The following is a 16,535-nucleotide window of genomic DNA, read 5'->3' as shown; positions in this document are numbered from 1 at the left end:
TTTTCCTTGTAACTTTCTGACTGGTAGCGTTGAATCTTTATTCATCTAATGTTAGGACTTTATTCTTGTCATTGAAAGAAAAAGACCTTAACATGACGCTAGTTCTACGTCACATAAAACTGAATTAAATGAAATCTTCTTGTTTTCATGAGTTTTGCATTTTGTAATGACATACTGCTGCTGAATTTAGTTTCTACTTCTGACAGCTAAAAGGTTCCATACAGAAAAGACTGTTTCTCTATGTCACCAGTAGAATAAATGAAAACACAACACGTCAGTCTGTGTTGTGTTTGACGCTCTGGTTTCACTGGTCTTGTAGGAGGGTCCCTACGTCATGCTGAAAAAGAACTGGGAGTCGTTCGAGGGCAACGACCAGTACGAGGGTTACTGCGTGGACCTGGCCTCCGAAATCGCCAAACACATCGGCATAAAGTACAAGATCGCCATCGTCCCAGACGGGAAGTACGGCGCCAGGGACCCAGAGACCAAGATCTGGAACGGCATGGTTGGGGAGCTGGTGTACGGGGTAGGTGACGCTACGCTCACTGAGTCTGTCCAGAGGTTAGCTGGTTGGATGGATGTTTTGTTGTTTAGTTACATGGATGGATGGATGGATGGATGGATGGATGGATGGATGGATGGATGGATGGATGGATGGATGGATGGATGGATGGATGGATGGATGGATGGATGGATGGATGGATGGATGGATGGATGGATGGATGGATGGTTGTTTTGTTGTTTGGTTACATGGATGGATGGATGTTTTGTTGTTTAGTTACATGGATGGATGGATGGATGGATGGATGGATGGATGGTTGTTTTGTTGTTTGGTTACATGGATGGATGGATGGATGATTACATGGATGGATGGATGATTACATGGATGGATGGATGGATGGATGGATGGATGGATGGATGGTTGGATGGTTGTTTGGTTACATGGATGGATGGATGGATGAATGGATGGATGGATGGATGGATGGATGGATGGTTGTTTTGTTGTTTGGTTACACGGATGGATGGATGGATGGATGGATGGATGGATGGATGGATGGATGGATGGATGGATGGGTGGGTGGGTGGATGGATGGATGGTGGATGGATGGATGGATGGATGGATGGATGGATGGTTGTTTTGTTGTTTGGTTACACGGATGGATGGATGGTTGTTTGTTGTTTGGTTACACGGATGGATGGATGGATGGATGGATGGATGGATGGATGGATGGATGGATGGATGGTTGTTTGGTTACATGGATGGATGGATGATTGGTTTCTTGATTGGCTGGTTGGTTGATTGCGTTGGTTGGATGGTCGGCTGATTGGTTTATCCTACTGTCCTTGGTTTTACCGTTGCTCATTTGTTTGCAGCCATTTTGACATGTAAACGTTGAGTTGGGGGCGTGGCCTCCAGCTGCTTATTTGCATAAAAGGGACAGAGTTCTAAAACGGGAGCTGAGAACTGAGGAGGTTGATTATGATTGTGATGATTATCTAGTCATGACATTGAGCAAAAAGTGTAATAAAATGTTTTGTAGAACTACTTCGGTTGTTTAACAGAAAGCATCATTTGCCCCTTGTAAACAGAGCGGGAAACCCCTGATGGCCTGGGTTGTTGCCATGGTGACACGTCCAGCATGACCAGTTTTTATCTGAGGATTATATTTGTCTGATATCAAAGTATGTTTGATGATGTGAAACGTGAGAACAGCTAACCCGGCTCGTGTTTGCAGTGAATAGGTTTGAAAGGTTTATGGTGGAAATGTGAGTTAGGTCGGCTCTGTGTTTACTGGGAACATCCAGGGAAATTATCGACACTTTCCCATTTCCTCCCTGGAGAAGCTCTTCAACCCACCGAGTTTTTAAAACACTAAACGCTGCCAGGCTGTCGTCTTAGAGCATTCTGCTGAGGATGTAAGAACTTTAATCTCTGCCGTTTTCTTTCCCGCGGCTCCGTTTCCCAACGAGTTGGACGGCCGTAATGAAAGTTAAAATGCTGTGAGAGCGTAAGCCCCGCGCCGCCATGGCTGCCGAGCCGTTCGCTGTAATCTGGTTTGTGGATTTTCCGCGAGCTGGTGAGCGTTTTTCCACAGCTGCAGAGCAAAGAGGTGACACACTGTCCTGCGCTCTAAGCATATTTCTCTGATTATTTCATCCTTCCTGCTGATTCTCAAACTCACAGCTAAGCCTCAGACTATTTTAAAGTCTATTTTTGCTTTTTATTTCCTAACTCCCACGGTATTGTATGACTGCGTATTAAGGCCGCTGTCGACAGGGGAAAAAAAGCTCCGAAATTTTGAGATTAATCTCTGAAATTTTCTAGAAAAAACAAGGAAATGTCTTAGCCTGAAAGGTCAAAAGAATGCTTTAAAAACTTTAAAGTTAATTTAGAAATTTTGCTGGAAAAAACATGGAAGTGTTTTTTTTACTTTAAAGGTCGGAGATATATCAGAAAAAGTGGCAATTTTTGTGATTAGTTTCAATTTCTGATTTTGGAAAAATCCAAAAATTGCTTGAAAAAGAACATAAATAATTTTTAGATAAAAAAATGGCTAGAGGAAAAATAAACATCAACATTTCTCACAAATTTCTACAAAAAACAAGTAAACTTCTTTTTGAAAAGGCAATAATTTGCTATAACGAAACCCAGAAATTTGAGATTAATTTTAGAAATTTTCTTGAAAAAAATTGGAAACTTCTGGATTTGAAAAGTTTCTTTAAAGTCAGAAAACTTTATTTTAACCTCAGAAATCATTCAGAAAAATAAAGGTGGAAAATTCTAAGAGTAGAATATCTTTAACCTTTGAAGCATAAACATTTGAGATCAATCTCACGATTTGAGTTTTTTCTTCCACATTTTTTACTTTTAAAGTTCAGAAATGTCTTTATTTCTTCTTGATTCTCAAAATTTTAGTTTTTTTTGTCACAAATGTTCAACTTTTCAAGGTCAAAAATGACCTTGTTTTGTCAATTCAGTTCAGAAATACTTTGTGTATTTTTTTAACTTTCTGAAAACTCAATTGTATATATTTTCTCAATGAATGGTTGTAACAAAATTGTTTCTTGGATATTTTTCTTCTCTTGCCAAAGAAAAATTAAATGCTGTTGCAACTGAATAACTCTCCAGTTATTGTAGATTTAAAAAAATTAATGAAAAAAAATAGATTCAAAATTTCTGAGATTATTCTCAAACTTTCTCAGTCTTTTGGCAGACATTGACTCTTTTTTTCTACCATGGCCCTAATATTTACTTGCAGTCTCGAACTAATCCTCTTCCCTTTCCCCCCACAGAAAGCGGAAATCGCTGTGGCCCCTTTGACTATCACGCTGGTCCGGGAGGAGGTGATTGACTTCTCCAAACCGTTCATGTCGCTCGGCATCTCCATCATGATCAAGAAGCCGCAGAAGTCCAAACCGGGCGTGTTCTCCTTCCTGGACCCGCTGGCCTACGAGATCTGGATGTGCATTGTGTTCGCCTATATCGGCGTGAGCGTGGTGCTCTTCCTGGTCAGCCGCTTCAGCCCGTACGAATGGCACACCGAGGAGCCTGAGGAGGGCACCGACGGTCCGCCAAGCGACCAGCCCCCCAATGAGTTTGGCATCTTCAACTCTCTCTGGTTCTCCCTGGGCGCCTTCATGCAGCAGGGCTGTGACATCTCCCCCAGGTGAGTTCGCTCTTCCACTAAACTTTAACCGAAGAAGAGCGAGAGTCGCCACAAACTCTGCTCAGGCCAATTAAATTCACAGGTTGACATCATGTCAGGCTAACTGCTGCTCATAGTGAAGCTGCTAAACAAGGACAAGCTAACAGCTAAACAAAATGAAGATAATTTCTAGTTATAGATAACTGCTAACTGAAACCAATTTAGCAGCTAATTGTAATTACCGTAAGTGCTAACTGGAGATAGACTAACTGCTACTCGTAATGAAGCTAACTGTAAACAATCTAAAAGCAACTCGTTTTGAAGTTAACTGCTAATCATAGTGAAGCTACTTGTAGCTACTTCAGGTGAACTTCATCCCTCAGGCTGTACATGACCTCCAGTTTGACATCATGTCGGGCTGCATTATCTTGATCATACCAATAACTTAGCACTCACTCTGTGCTCAAATCCCTGGCCTATCAAGCCAATTAAGTCCTTCATCAATATTTCAAACATGTCTGATTGGCACAAATAGCAGCTGTGTGAATCTTAACACCCCGCTGTGATGAGCAGTAGTTTGTTGCAGCAAAGTAGAAGAAGAAAAACTCATTGCTAATAAAATGTAAGCTAACAGACCCTCAGAATGATCATGAAGCTAATCTCTATCAAACTACCAGAAATATCAGTGTTTTATAGCTAGCATCACATCCACTCACCCCTACACAACAGTTATAATGTCAAGGTAACAGCTACTCACTGAAGCAACCTGCTTGCTAACTGGCGAAAATCTACTCCTGATGAAGCTAACTGTAGACAAGCTAACAGCTACTTGTGATGAAGCTCAGACCTCATCCCCTCAGGGTGTGCATGACCTCCAGGCCAATTAAGTTCACAGTTTGACATCATGTCAGGCTGCATTATCTTGATCATACAGACAATGTAGTGCTCAAATCCCTGGCCTGTCAATCCAATTAAGACCTTCATCAATATTTCAAACATGTCTGATTGACACAAATAGGAGCTGAGTGAATGTTAACACCCTGCTGTGACGAGCAGCAGTTTGTGGCAGTGAAGGAGAAGAAGAAAAACTGTGCATGTTTTAAATCCTTAAGGTTACTAGCAGTGTGTCTTTGTTAGATTGTAGATGTCTCGAGGCAAATCCTTAATGTGGGTCAGAGATGATTATAACTGCAGCATTAAGCTGATAAGTTAACATGAGAATGTTTGTACTGGAAGAATATTTTGACATTTTTGGGAATATCTAAAATGACAAGGGGACATGACAAATCTATTCCCATTTCACTATAGGGGCATCATATCTATCTAAACAGCTGAAATATATAATTAAACTGTGAAATCAAAACAACAATGGCCGAAATCAGCTGCGACTCAATCTCCTTGCAGCAGTCAGAGAAATCTCAGTCTGAAGAATCTTAAAAAACAAAAACAAAAGTTAATGAATGTCAGCATGACCAGCTACTCAGATTCCTGCTAACAGCTGTGCTATTAAATGCTTCTTAGTTAGCTTCACTGAGTAGCATGTGGAGATAGCTGCTAGCTTATCTCCAGTTAGACAAACTCCAGCGAGTTTTGTCTAACTGGAGACAAGCTAAAGCTAGCAGCTATTCATGATTAAGCTAACTGCTAATTTGTGAACACTATATCTGCTTTACATGCCTATCAATTTAGCAAGAGGCAGCAATCTGAATGCCATTGTTGTTTCTGTTTTTGCTAGTGTTTGTGTTCTATTTTTACCTCTTTTGCCAGCTGTTCTTTGTCCGTATGATTTGGCTCATGCTGAAATCCAAAACCACTTTAATTGCCTTAATTTCAGTTTTACTGTTTGTTAAAGCTAATCTTTCACAAAGAAAGAGGAATTTTATGTCTAAAATGATTACAGCTACAAGTGATGCAAGAAAAGGAGATGAGGAAAATGAGAAACAAATTATTGCGATGTTAAAGAATGATTACTGAAATGAGATGATGCTTCCCAGAAATGCTGAACTCATTCTTCTGTTTTAGAAGAGAGTTTTGAGTTGAGTTTGCATGTGGCTCAAAATAAAAACTGTTGCTTGTTTTTCTGGGTTGCACTGATATCTGCTGCTCTGTTTGCTGTAGCTTGTTGTCGAACGTCTCCTGTTGCGCTGACTGATTCTGTTGGTTCTGGTTCGGTTGGTCTCTGCATTTGTTATTGCCTGTATGTCTGCGACTTCTCTATTGTTTGAAAGCTAAGAACCCTGGAGATCGGCAGACTGGTTCCCTTTAAACATGGAGGAGGATCTGGCTCGTGCTTGTTGTTGTGCGGTGGAAGTCGCCTGTTGTAACATCAGGCTTCCTGTCTGTGACGCGCCGAATCCTTCAGACGGTTATAAAGCCTCTAATTCCCCGCGGTTTCTCATTTGCTGCAAAGCCATCCCAGTGTGAATGGCTTTGTCAGGCTTAAACTTCCTGCTGCTGGTGTGCTCGGGTTATTTTAGGAGCGGCTGCTCTATCAGCGCCGTCCTGTGCTGCTGCTTCTCTAATGGCTGCTGTTGTAGAGTAATAGCGTAGCGCTGGCAGATGAGATCGGCCCGTATCAGCCGCGCCCACACAGGAGGAGGCAACATGGAGGATCCAGAGGTGCATCAAAACCGTAGCTCACAGAAGCAGCCCGTACTCCAGCGGGTCGGCGTGTGTGATTAGGAGAATGCCTGCTGCGCACCTCCACCTGCCTCCAACCCACCTCCATCCTCCAACTGCTTTTCTGCAGATAATAGTCTTAAAGCTCAACAATATTTTTCATCCTTTGCTCTGTTGGCGCTTTCCTCCCTTCGCTGCTAATCTCAATGACGCCTCAGTCTATCAACAGTAGCGCTCCCTTGCTTCCAGTTCACCCTGAAACCAGAAGGGACAAGGTCAGAGGTAAAAATCGATCACAAAACAAGTTACAGCTGCCGAGAGATTTTACCAAAACCTTCAAATGTAGCCGGAAACATCAGTGAGGAAGGAGTGTTTTCCATGCGTAGTGTGCTTTACTTAAGAGCTCAGAATGTTTGAGGAAAATCCAGTTTCCAAGCTTGGAAAGCCCCAGTCTGCTCCTTCAGACTAGCCCGCAGCAATTAGCAAACACCTGGTGGAACTGCTGTAGGAGCTACTGCTCAGTGCTGGTCCCTGATTTTAGATTTTCCTCTCCTCTCTGTAAACAGGACAGGTCGTTCCTGAAGGCGGAGTTTCATAAAGAGCCTGAGCTTTTAAAGAAGAGCTGAAAGAAAACTCGTTTGGCATTCTGATTAATCAGAGACAGATTTGTGTAAAGAAATGAGCAACAGTGAGGGCGTGAATACGTTCCCTAAGCTATGTGTGGACCGGTCTGCGGTTCTGTCCCTTCAGGAACATTAATCTCTCCTTCCTCATGAAGATCTTTAATTTCTCCCTCTCTGACAGGAAGGGCGAGCAGAGCTGGAAATAGTCTTCCTCTCCTTTAAATGCGGGTTACTGCCCCCTCCGCTCCCTCCGGGCGGCCGCAATAATTAATTCGGTGATTAATATCCCGGTCTCCAATGGTTACGGGAGAAGAAGGGAGCTCAGATGAAACGGTGACACCAAAGTCCTTTTAATTGACTACAAATCCCATCTGAATAGAGGTGAAGTTTTCCCTCCTGCGGCGGCTGCAGGAGCTTCTCGCTCCTCCAGGTGGGTTCCTCCGGTCGGACCGGCCATCTTTCTGCTGAGTCAAGCCGCCGCTCATTTGCTCCTGATTAGCGCCGATTAGCTCAGATTGTGAAGCAAACGTTCCTGACGGCTGCAGATAGTCGCGGGCCAGAAGAAGAGAGGAGGAAGACTTTGAAGCTGCTCTATCTGTTCGTGCCGTGCCGTCAGTGCAATGCCAATTAGCTTTTGTCCTCCGGCGCCGCAGCGCCGCTCTGCCGCACGGCTTATTGCTCATGTCAGCAGCGCCTCTCTGCGCTCAGATTGCGGGCCGCTCTGGAGGCTCGCACTGGGCCGGGTCCACCGCCGGCCCGCAGCTTCAAAGCCGAGCTCCACTTTCGAGCTAATGCTTTGATATTCGGGTCCCTGCGCTAACGATGCCGCGGCTATGAAAAACAAACATGGACGGCTGACGTTTAGGAGCAAATATATTCTTGTTTTATTTTTTCAAAATCTTCACCTTCCTGTTAAAATGTATGTGTTCTAAGAATGCGTTCACACCAGCCATGTTTAGTCTGTTTTAACTCCAGTGCGTTTGTCAAAAGAGTCCGGTTCGGTTCTGGTCCTCCAAACCTCGGTCTGGGTTCGGTTGAAGTGAACTCTGGTTCGCTTTGAACGCATATAAGAACGGTAATATATATAACATTACTAGCTCAGAGCTCCCCCTACTGGCCTGGAGGACTTCGGTTTTGTGACGTGAGTTTGCAGCATTTTATTTCAGCTGAGTTTGCTCCTTTTTCCCTTTTGCTTGTTTCCTTTTTAGTTTTTTTAGTTAAATATCAGAAATATTTAATCATACTACTTTTTAATGATTTAGGAGTGTGTAAACTTATAACAGCTGCCCCTCATCAAACATATTTCAGGATTTTATTACAGTTTTCATTAATGTGGAATTAAACCATTCATCTCAAGTTTTACTGTTTTAGTTAATAAAAAAGTTTTAAAAACCATTTCTCTCATTTTATCCTCCTATAAATAGTTATTAATGATACAATTGATCCAGGAAGCCTCAGATTGAGTTAATAGTCATTTTTTATTACTGGTAAGGTTATAATTATCTCACTTCTAGAGTAATTATCATTTTCTGCTAGCTCAGTGAGGAAAATCCTGATTTTCATCACTTTGTTTTTAATCTAGAAAGTCAGCAGTTTATTCTTAAACCCAGTAATAAAGGTGCAACGGATCAGTAATCTGTGTTTTGCAGCGACAACCTTTTTATTGAATAAAAACTGGAGACCCTCTAGGTCGGCGGTTTTCAAAGTGTGAGGCGCGCCTCCCCTGTGGGGCGCCAGAGCACTTTAGGGGAGGCGCGGTGCAAGGGAAAAAATAAACCGAAGAAGAAGCTATCCGCTTGCTGTCTACTGATGTGAGAGGAAAAAAATGGACAAATTTTTAGTAAACCTGCTCATTCCCTTCACTTCAACCTATCTCTGTGAATGTGGGTTTTCCGCTCTCGCAGAGATGAAAAGCAAATCCCGGTCAGGGCTGCTGGTTGAAGATGATCTGCGGTTATACCGCTCCACAGCGCAACCCCGTATTAACCGGATTTGCGCATCAAAATGTTCCCACTAAAACGAAGGTGAGCTGAACAGTAATGTTGCCACTTTAGTTAAAATCATAAATAAAATGAGTTACACATGATTCAGGACCGTGATAGAAAAGAAATGGTGCGCATAGCGTGCATAAATGTTTTTGTTTTCCTTTGTATGCCTCCGCTCTTTCATACAGCACGCTCTTTTAGCTCGAGATAAATTGTTTAGATGAGCCACAAAAAGAGCTCCACAATTTTGCAACTTTTATGGTTTTTGGTTTATTTTTTAATTTCAAGGAAATGTGCAACATTTACAGATGTGTTCCAAAGATCTGATCAAAATGTTTTTGTTAAGATGTGAAAACACTGTTGGTATCTCAAACATTAAACTCAGAATCTCAGATGTAACGTTTGTTTGAGAAAACGAAAAATGAGTTTGGGGTTATTCTTATAATTAAATTATTTTTATTTATTTATTTTAAAGGGCATATTTGCCATACAGAGGCCTTGATAAATAATTAAAATGGGAGAAAATGTTTTAAAATGTTCATGTGTTAAATTTCATTCAGATAAAGTGTCATTTTAAAAGTAATTAGAAGGTGTTTTGTAGTGGCAGTTGTTTGTGTGTGGGTTGATTATGGGGGGGGAGGCTGACATTGTGTTCCTTGGAGGGGAGGCTCACCCTTTCATACTTTGAAAACCCCTGCTTTATATTATTTAAATATTAAAGAAGAATACTAATATATTTGTCAAAACAAGATTATGTTGTCCCTGGTTATCAAAAGGGTTATTTTTAGTAAATAAACATTTACCTCAAGTTTTGTAGTGACCTATTAAAACTTTTATTAATCCGAACATATAGTTATTAGTAACCTCCGTATAACACTGGGATACAAAGGTTTTATCAAAGATAAAAGTTACTGTGTGATCTTTCTCTTAGTCTTAATTTAGACTAACAAATTCAAGATGAACTGAACAAAAAAAGTGCAATTCAACATGAAAACTGTGTAGAAAAGGGAAAAAACAAGAACAATCCATGAAAGTATGAAAACAGAGAACTTAATCAGAAATCATTTCCGTTACAGGAAGAAATCAATTCTTAGATAAATAAATTGTAATAAATATGAAGCTTTTATGTTGTTGAGCTTATAGTTGTCTGCTTGTATAAAAGAGAAGAAAAAGAGGCTTAGAAATGCCTACATCAGTTTTTTAACCAGCTTTATAGTCAGACTGCAAATTATGTTTTGTTTAGGACATTACTTATAGGCTTTGTTTGTCAACCTGGGTTTAATTCCCAGTCCTGGGGAATCTGCTGCATGTCATTCCCTCCTTTCTCCTCCCAATTTCCTGTTCAATCACTGTAAAATAACGGCTACTAGAGTCTAAAACACTTTATTAGAGCCTATAAAACTTTTTACAAAATAAACAAATGGACCAAAAGTCAGAATATGATTACCTCCACATTGTGCTCGTTTCCTCATGTTAACAACTTTCTTCCATTTTCTCTTTTCCTACATAATTAACAGGTTATTTAATACACACACACATGCACACGTCCCCTCCATGGCTGCTATCTTATCGTTGTGGGGGGTTTGAGTGTCCCAGTGATCCAAGCAGTTATGCTGTCGGGGCTTCATGCCTCTGGTTGGGCCACCCGATGCAGACGGGTCCAAGGTGAGGCACCAGACCAAGCGCAGCCCAAAGATGCCATATGATCAATAACCATTGGAAACAGGTTGTACTCAACCATACAGGAGATCCTACCCTTACGGAGGCCCTGAGGTGCAAACCACTTCAGCATATTGAAAGCATGATTACAAATTACATAAGCGCCAAAACATGAATGAAGGCACTAAAACGTTGACGAAATGGATCAGGTATGTCCCAGTGGGAGACCTAAGAAATCGCTGATTGATCTGCGGCTCGTTTTTACTTTGAATCGGAAGTTATTCTGTCTTTAACGTGTTTTTATTAATAAACATGAACGTTCTCGGTGATATTAAAACGCTTTCATTAATGTTGTTGTGCTTTCGTTCATGTTATAGAGCTTTTGTAAATGTGGTTTCAATTTGAACCTCAGGGCCACCGTACACCCTGGAGCCAGGCTGGGGCGCTTTGGGAGCCCCTGGTGGCCAGTGGGTGATATGACAATAAAAATCCTTTAATCCCTGAACAATATCAACAATTTGTGCATCGAGAAATACACTTAGCATACATACTAAGGTAAATGTTATTTAATTTGGTTAAGAATAATTATCGTACTATCAATAAATGACTTCTAATGCATGTTGTCAGTTGCCAGAGCAACAATAACACCTTTATCAGCTCAGAGGTTCAAACTGATGAAAAGTGAGGATGGATGCTCTCTGCTAAAATATTCCTCGCCATCTTCCATGTTCTTTCAGCAAACAGTGGAAACAGAGTTGTTTTTGGTTTCTCCACCATTGACCTGCTACTTTACCCGCCATTGAAAGTTTTATTAAAGTTTGTCTGCTAGTCTGCAGCTCATGTGACCAAAGCAGGCGAGGAGGTGAAAGGTCAAAACAGTCAACATTGTCTTGTTGGGAAACCCCAAGATCACTGGGAGTCTTAAAAGATACATTTGATTATTTTAGTTCATTTTTATCTACAAAGAGTGGTGCTGCAAAAGTTTGAACAATCGCAAACGGACTGATTAGTGTGAAAAGATGTTCAATATTATTTTATTTTAAACACTTATTGAATGCTGAAACACCGATTCATTGATATTTTAACAATTGAATTGGTTTTTATCAATGCAACCTGGCACAACATTCAGATTTTTGATCTGGACCCAAATGGAAATGAGTTTGATGTCCCTGACATAAGACAAGAGAATCATGGACTATTTTGACTGTAAACAAGATATTTGGAGGTGGAATGATGTCACACCGCCAGCAAAGGGAGATTCTGTGATGTCACTGGCGATGCCGTCTGTGATGTCATCAACTGCAGAATTGTATGTAACACAATTCTGCATATTTGTCATTGCTCGCAATACTACTGACCAGTTCAGACGCTCGCAAACTCTTTGAGATATTTATTGACGATTTCATTGATAGTGTTTGAGAAAATGTCTCGGCAAGGTGCAAGATCAACGATGATGGGATTTAATCCAAGGAGGGAAACCAAAACACCCCCAAGGCAGGAGCTCTACTGCCAACCCTGATGTTATGGAAAGAGAGATCCATCGACTTAACGGCCTTTTGAACAAGGAAAAGGCCAAAAGGCTTTCAGTGAGAGAGAAACTGGAGGAAGAGCTCCAAGGGATGGAGTTCCAAGTCAAGAAGCAGGAGGAACTGAAAGTTGGCTATTTTGATCAGGCCTGCAGAGCGAAGGCCGAACTGGAAAGCCTGCAGAAGTTCAGAGACGTGGAAGTCCTGAAATTTGATGAGATCGCTTCTCAGGCTCAGATTGAAGTGAAAGATTTGGAAAAGGAAGAAATACAGCAAAAATATAAACAAGTGAGGGTCTCCTGCTCTCACACAGCTGAAGCTTTTGTGGATGAACTTCATCAAGAGAAAAGGCCCTAGAGGAAGAAATCGCAATCCTGAAACAAGACCTGGAGCGATGCCAACAGGAGCTAAGGCAAGAAAAAGAAAATAATTTAGAAAACCTCTTAAAAATTAAGGAGCTGACCGACGAACTTAAAGCCGAGAGACAAAGTGCAGAAATCCTGAGAAAGCGAATAACAGAAGACAGGAGATTATACCTAGAGAACACAGAGAGAAAAAGAAGCTCATCGACATACTGGAAATGAAAAACACTGTCCTGCAAGAAACATCAAAAGTTGAGATAAAATGCCTGCAGGACAAACTGAGCAACGTCATGGAAGAAGTAAAGAAAGTGGACATTTTGTATGAAGACCTCTCAATCAGATATGAAAGAGAAATCAGTTCACTTAAAAATCAGCTGAAAGAAACCAATTTAAAAGTTTTTCTGTGCAAAATATTGTTGAATCTTCGAACGATTTACCGTCAACCAACACGGCGAGTCCTCAAGAAGAAGAGGAAACATCAGTCGGCCATGTTGACCCGATTGATGAATCAAATGACAACATGGATTCAGACGAGGAACAACCTGGACAACCTGAACCACAACCAGAACCAGACCCAGAACAAGAACCAGACCCAGAACAAGAACCAGAACCAGAACAAGAACCAGAACCAGAACCAGAACAAGAACCAGAACCAGAACCAGAACCAGACCCAGAACAAGAACCAGAACCAGAACAGAAACCGGAACAAGAACCAGAACCAGAACCAGAACCAAACCAGAACCAGAACCAGAACAGGAACCGAACAAGAACCAGAACAAGAACCAGAACCAGAACAAGAACCAAAACCAGAACAAGAACCAGAACCGGAACCAGAACCAGAACCAAAACCAGAACAAGAACCAAACAAGAACCAGAATCAGAACCAGGTTGTTCTAAGGACTCTGACACAATTGAGAAAATCGTGACTCAAGAAGAAAGTGATTTTCAGGATATAGATGGTAAAAAGAAACCGAAAAAAACTATCTGGAAAAGAATAAAAAGATTTCTAGTTTTTAAATCAAAAACAAAGAATTAGAAGAATAAGGAATATTAATTTGGTATATATCAAAAACTTTATGGTTCTAAAACGTTATAGTTTTAAAACTTTAAAGTTCTAGAACTTTATAGTTTTAAAACTTTATGGTTTTAAAACAAAGTTTTAAAGACAGAACTTTGTCTTTAAAAAGACAGTTTTTCCCCGATTGACAATAGATCCTCCCAACCCAACAGAAAAATGGTGGGCAGCACGGTGGCGCAGCGGTTAGCGCTGCGTCTTCACAGAGACCATCTGTGTGGAGTTTGCATGGTCTCCCCGTGTTTGCGTGGGTTTTCCCCGGGCGCTCCGGTTCCCCCCACACCCTCTAAAACATGCAGGTCAGGTCAGTTGGTCACTGCAAATCGTCCCCAAAACAGTTTATAAACTCCAACAACGTTCAGTTTTATTGTTAAACTTGTGAAATTAATTGGCATTTTCCCTCCATTTTCCAGGGGTCAGTTGAGAGAGTGGATAGAGGTTTGATAGTTTGGATAGCAGAGTTTGGATAGTGGTTATTTAGTTTGAGACAGTTAGTTTGGTGTTTGGAGAGTTTAGGAGAAGAGAGAGATCGGAGATTTAGGAGCGTGTCTTTTCAAAGGCTGGAGAAGTAGTGTCAAAAAAGAGGAATCGTTTGAAACCAAAAACTGTGGAGAAATTGTTGTTTCTTAATAAAAATGCATGAAATCATCCAAGTTACACAAGCATTAGCCTATTCACTGCCCCCTCCCTAGTTCCACAAGCACTTTCACTGTCCTCTGCCTGATTAAGCCATTTTTCTAGAGCCACAGATAAACATTATTACACAACATGCCATATCACATGACACGACTATTTGGAGAAAAATTACACAGAGAATACATTCAAACAATATTTTATTGTACACATATGTATGTACATAATTTATGTACGCAAAGGATTTCGTCCTACACCTTTTGTGACGTCATTCCCAAGAGCCATAATAGACAAATATTCAATGCATCACACGTGTTGAGATACAGCTGGCTGTGATTATACACCTGGCCAGTAGGTGGTTTCGTGAGCACATGAAGCTTCAAGAAATGAACCCTTTCTCGAACCATTTGGATCAAGTGGTTCAATGCCTCATGAGGCTTCATCTCACCATCACTAGTTTTCATACCAAACATGAAAAACGTGATTTAACACGTTTAGACTTTTTCAGGTTCCAGTTAAATTAAGATTAGAGTTAAATCTGTACATGGAATTAGATGATAATTGTAATCATAATTTAATAATCTGGACCGTGAAGAAGCCCAAAGTTGTTGTATCTTTGATAAAACAGGTGTAGCACCTTCTTCCATTCTATGTAAAGAAACTAAAATGGAGGGTGCTGGGTTCCATGTACCTCCCGCACCCCAATGGTTGGGCGGCACCGATTACCTAATTTATGACAAATATGACCCAGAGAAAGTTTAGAATTTTAGGCGAAATGGTTCAGCCTAACTTTATTAAAGTGACAGGAAACCTATAAGTTAGTCACCCCTGTAACTTCAAAGTTGAACGACCATTCAATAATATTTACAAAATATAAACATAAGGCAAAAAATATGAAGACATTAATATCCACCTTTTGATTCCAATGAACCAGAACACAACAACAGTCTTAAACAAATGTAACCTTGGCAGTTGGGTTACTCACGACCTCCAGGAGAGTGTGAAAAAACGTTGCAGGCCTGTTACAAAAACAAAGAGTTGAAGTCCCGAAGAAAAAACCAAAACATTGAGAGCGTTGCACTTCACAAAAACATTGAGAGCGCTGCAAATCCACTGGACTGTGTTCAGTGCATTGAAGTCCCTTGTCCAAAGCGGCTAGCTTCTTTAGCTTGAAGTGGCTAGCTCCTTTAGCTTAGCCGAACTCGTCCGGACTACTCCCGTCTATCTCCTCTTGTTCAGTCCCTCTCGCGGCGACCTAAGTCCCTCAAACTTCTTCCGAACTTCGTCTTCTCCAGTGTGGTTTTTTTCTCCCGTTCTCTCTCGCTCAAATCTGTTTTCTTCTTCCTTTCTGCTCGGTTCGCCTCACCCTCCGCTATTCACCATTTTTCTTCTCCTCACTCCTCTCCTTCTCTCTCCACCCTTCCCTTCTCTCCACCAATCAGGAGTCACGCCCCAGTCGGACTGTATTAATAACCAATCAAATGGCAAAGCCAAATAAAATACCCTTTATATCGGCGGTTTTCAAAGTGTGAGGCGGGCCTCCCCTGTGGGGCGCCAGAGCACTTTAGGGGAGGCGCGGTGCAAGGGAAAAAATAAACCGAAGAAGAAGCTATCCGCTTGCTGTCTACTGATGAGAGGAAAAAATGGACAAATTTTTAGTAAACCTGCTCATTCCCTTCACTTCAACCTATCTCTGTGAATGTGGGTTTTCCGCTCTCGCAGAGATGAAAAGCAAATCCCGGTCAGGGCTGCTGGTTGAAGATGATCTGCGGTTATACCGCTCCACAGCGCAACCCCGTATTAACCGGATTTGCGCATCAAAATGTTCCCACTAAAACGAAGGTGACCTGAACAGTAATGTTGCCACTTTAGTTAAAATCATAAATAAAATGAGTTACACATGATTCAGGACCGTGATAGAAAAAGAAATGGTGCGCATAGCGTGCATAAATGTTTTTGTTTTCCTTTGTATGCCTCCGCTCTTTCATACAGCACGCTCTTTTAGCTCGAGATAAATTGTTTAGATGAGCCACAAAAAGAGCTCCACAATTTTGCAACTTTTATGGTTTTTGGTTTATTTTTTTAATTTCAAGGAAATGTGCAACATTTACAGATGTGTTCCAAAGATCTGATCAAAATGTTTTTGTTAAGATGTGAAAACACTGTTGGTATCTCAAACATTAAACTCAGAATCTCAGATGTAACGTTTGTTTGAGAAAACGGATGAAAAATGAGTTTGGGGTTATTCTTATAATTAAATTATTTTTATTTATTTTTTTTAAAGGGCATATTTGCCATACAGAGGCCCTGATAAATAATTAAAATGGGAGGAAATGTTTTAAAATGTTCATGTGTTAAATTTCATTCAGATAAAGTGTCATTTTAAAAGTAATTAGAAGGTGTTTT

At 41.0% G+C, this 16,535-nt stretch overlaps 1 protein-coding gene across 4 annotated transcripts in view; it reads left to right on the top strand.

Moving 5' to 3' along the window:
* The window catches only part of LOC129370697 (glutamate receptor 4-like), a 108,889-nt gene that overhangs the window by 59,516 nt on the left and 32,838 nt on the right, over positions 1-16,535 (top strand). For all 4 annotated transcript variants that reach the window (XR_008607084.1, XM_055046855.1, XM_055046853.1 and 1 more), the window contains exons 10-11: positions 320-526; positions 3,295-3,668. Coding sequence is in view for 3 of the 4 variants with exons in the window: in XM_055046855.1 (XP_054902830.1) it covers positions 320-526; positions 3,295-3,668 (581 nt within the window). In the remaining variant the exon portion in view is untranslated. The remainder of the gene's footprint in view (positions 1-319; positions 527-3,294; positions 3,669-16,535) is intronic.

The sequence above is a fragment of the Poeciliopsis prolifica genome, unplaced genomic scaffold (genome assembly GCF_027474105.1).
Source record: "Poeciliopsis prolifica strain line A6 unplaced genomic scaffold, Auburn_PproV2 SCAFFOLD024, whole genome shotgun sequence".
Lineage (NCBI taxonomy): Eukaryota > Metazoa > Chordata > Actinopteri > Cyprinodontiformes > Poeciliidae > Poeciliopsis > Poeciliopsis prolifica.
The sequence above is the reverse complement of the archived record's forward strand: the minus strand, read 5'-3'. Positions and strand labels throughout refer to the sequence as shown.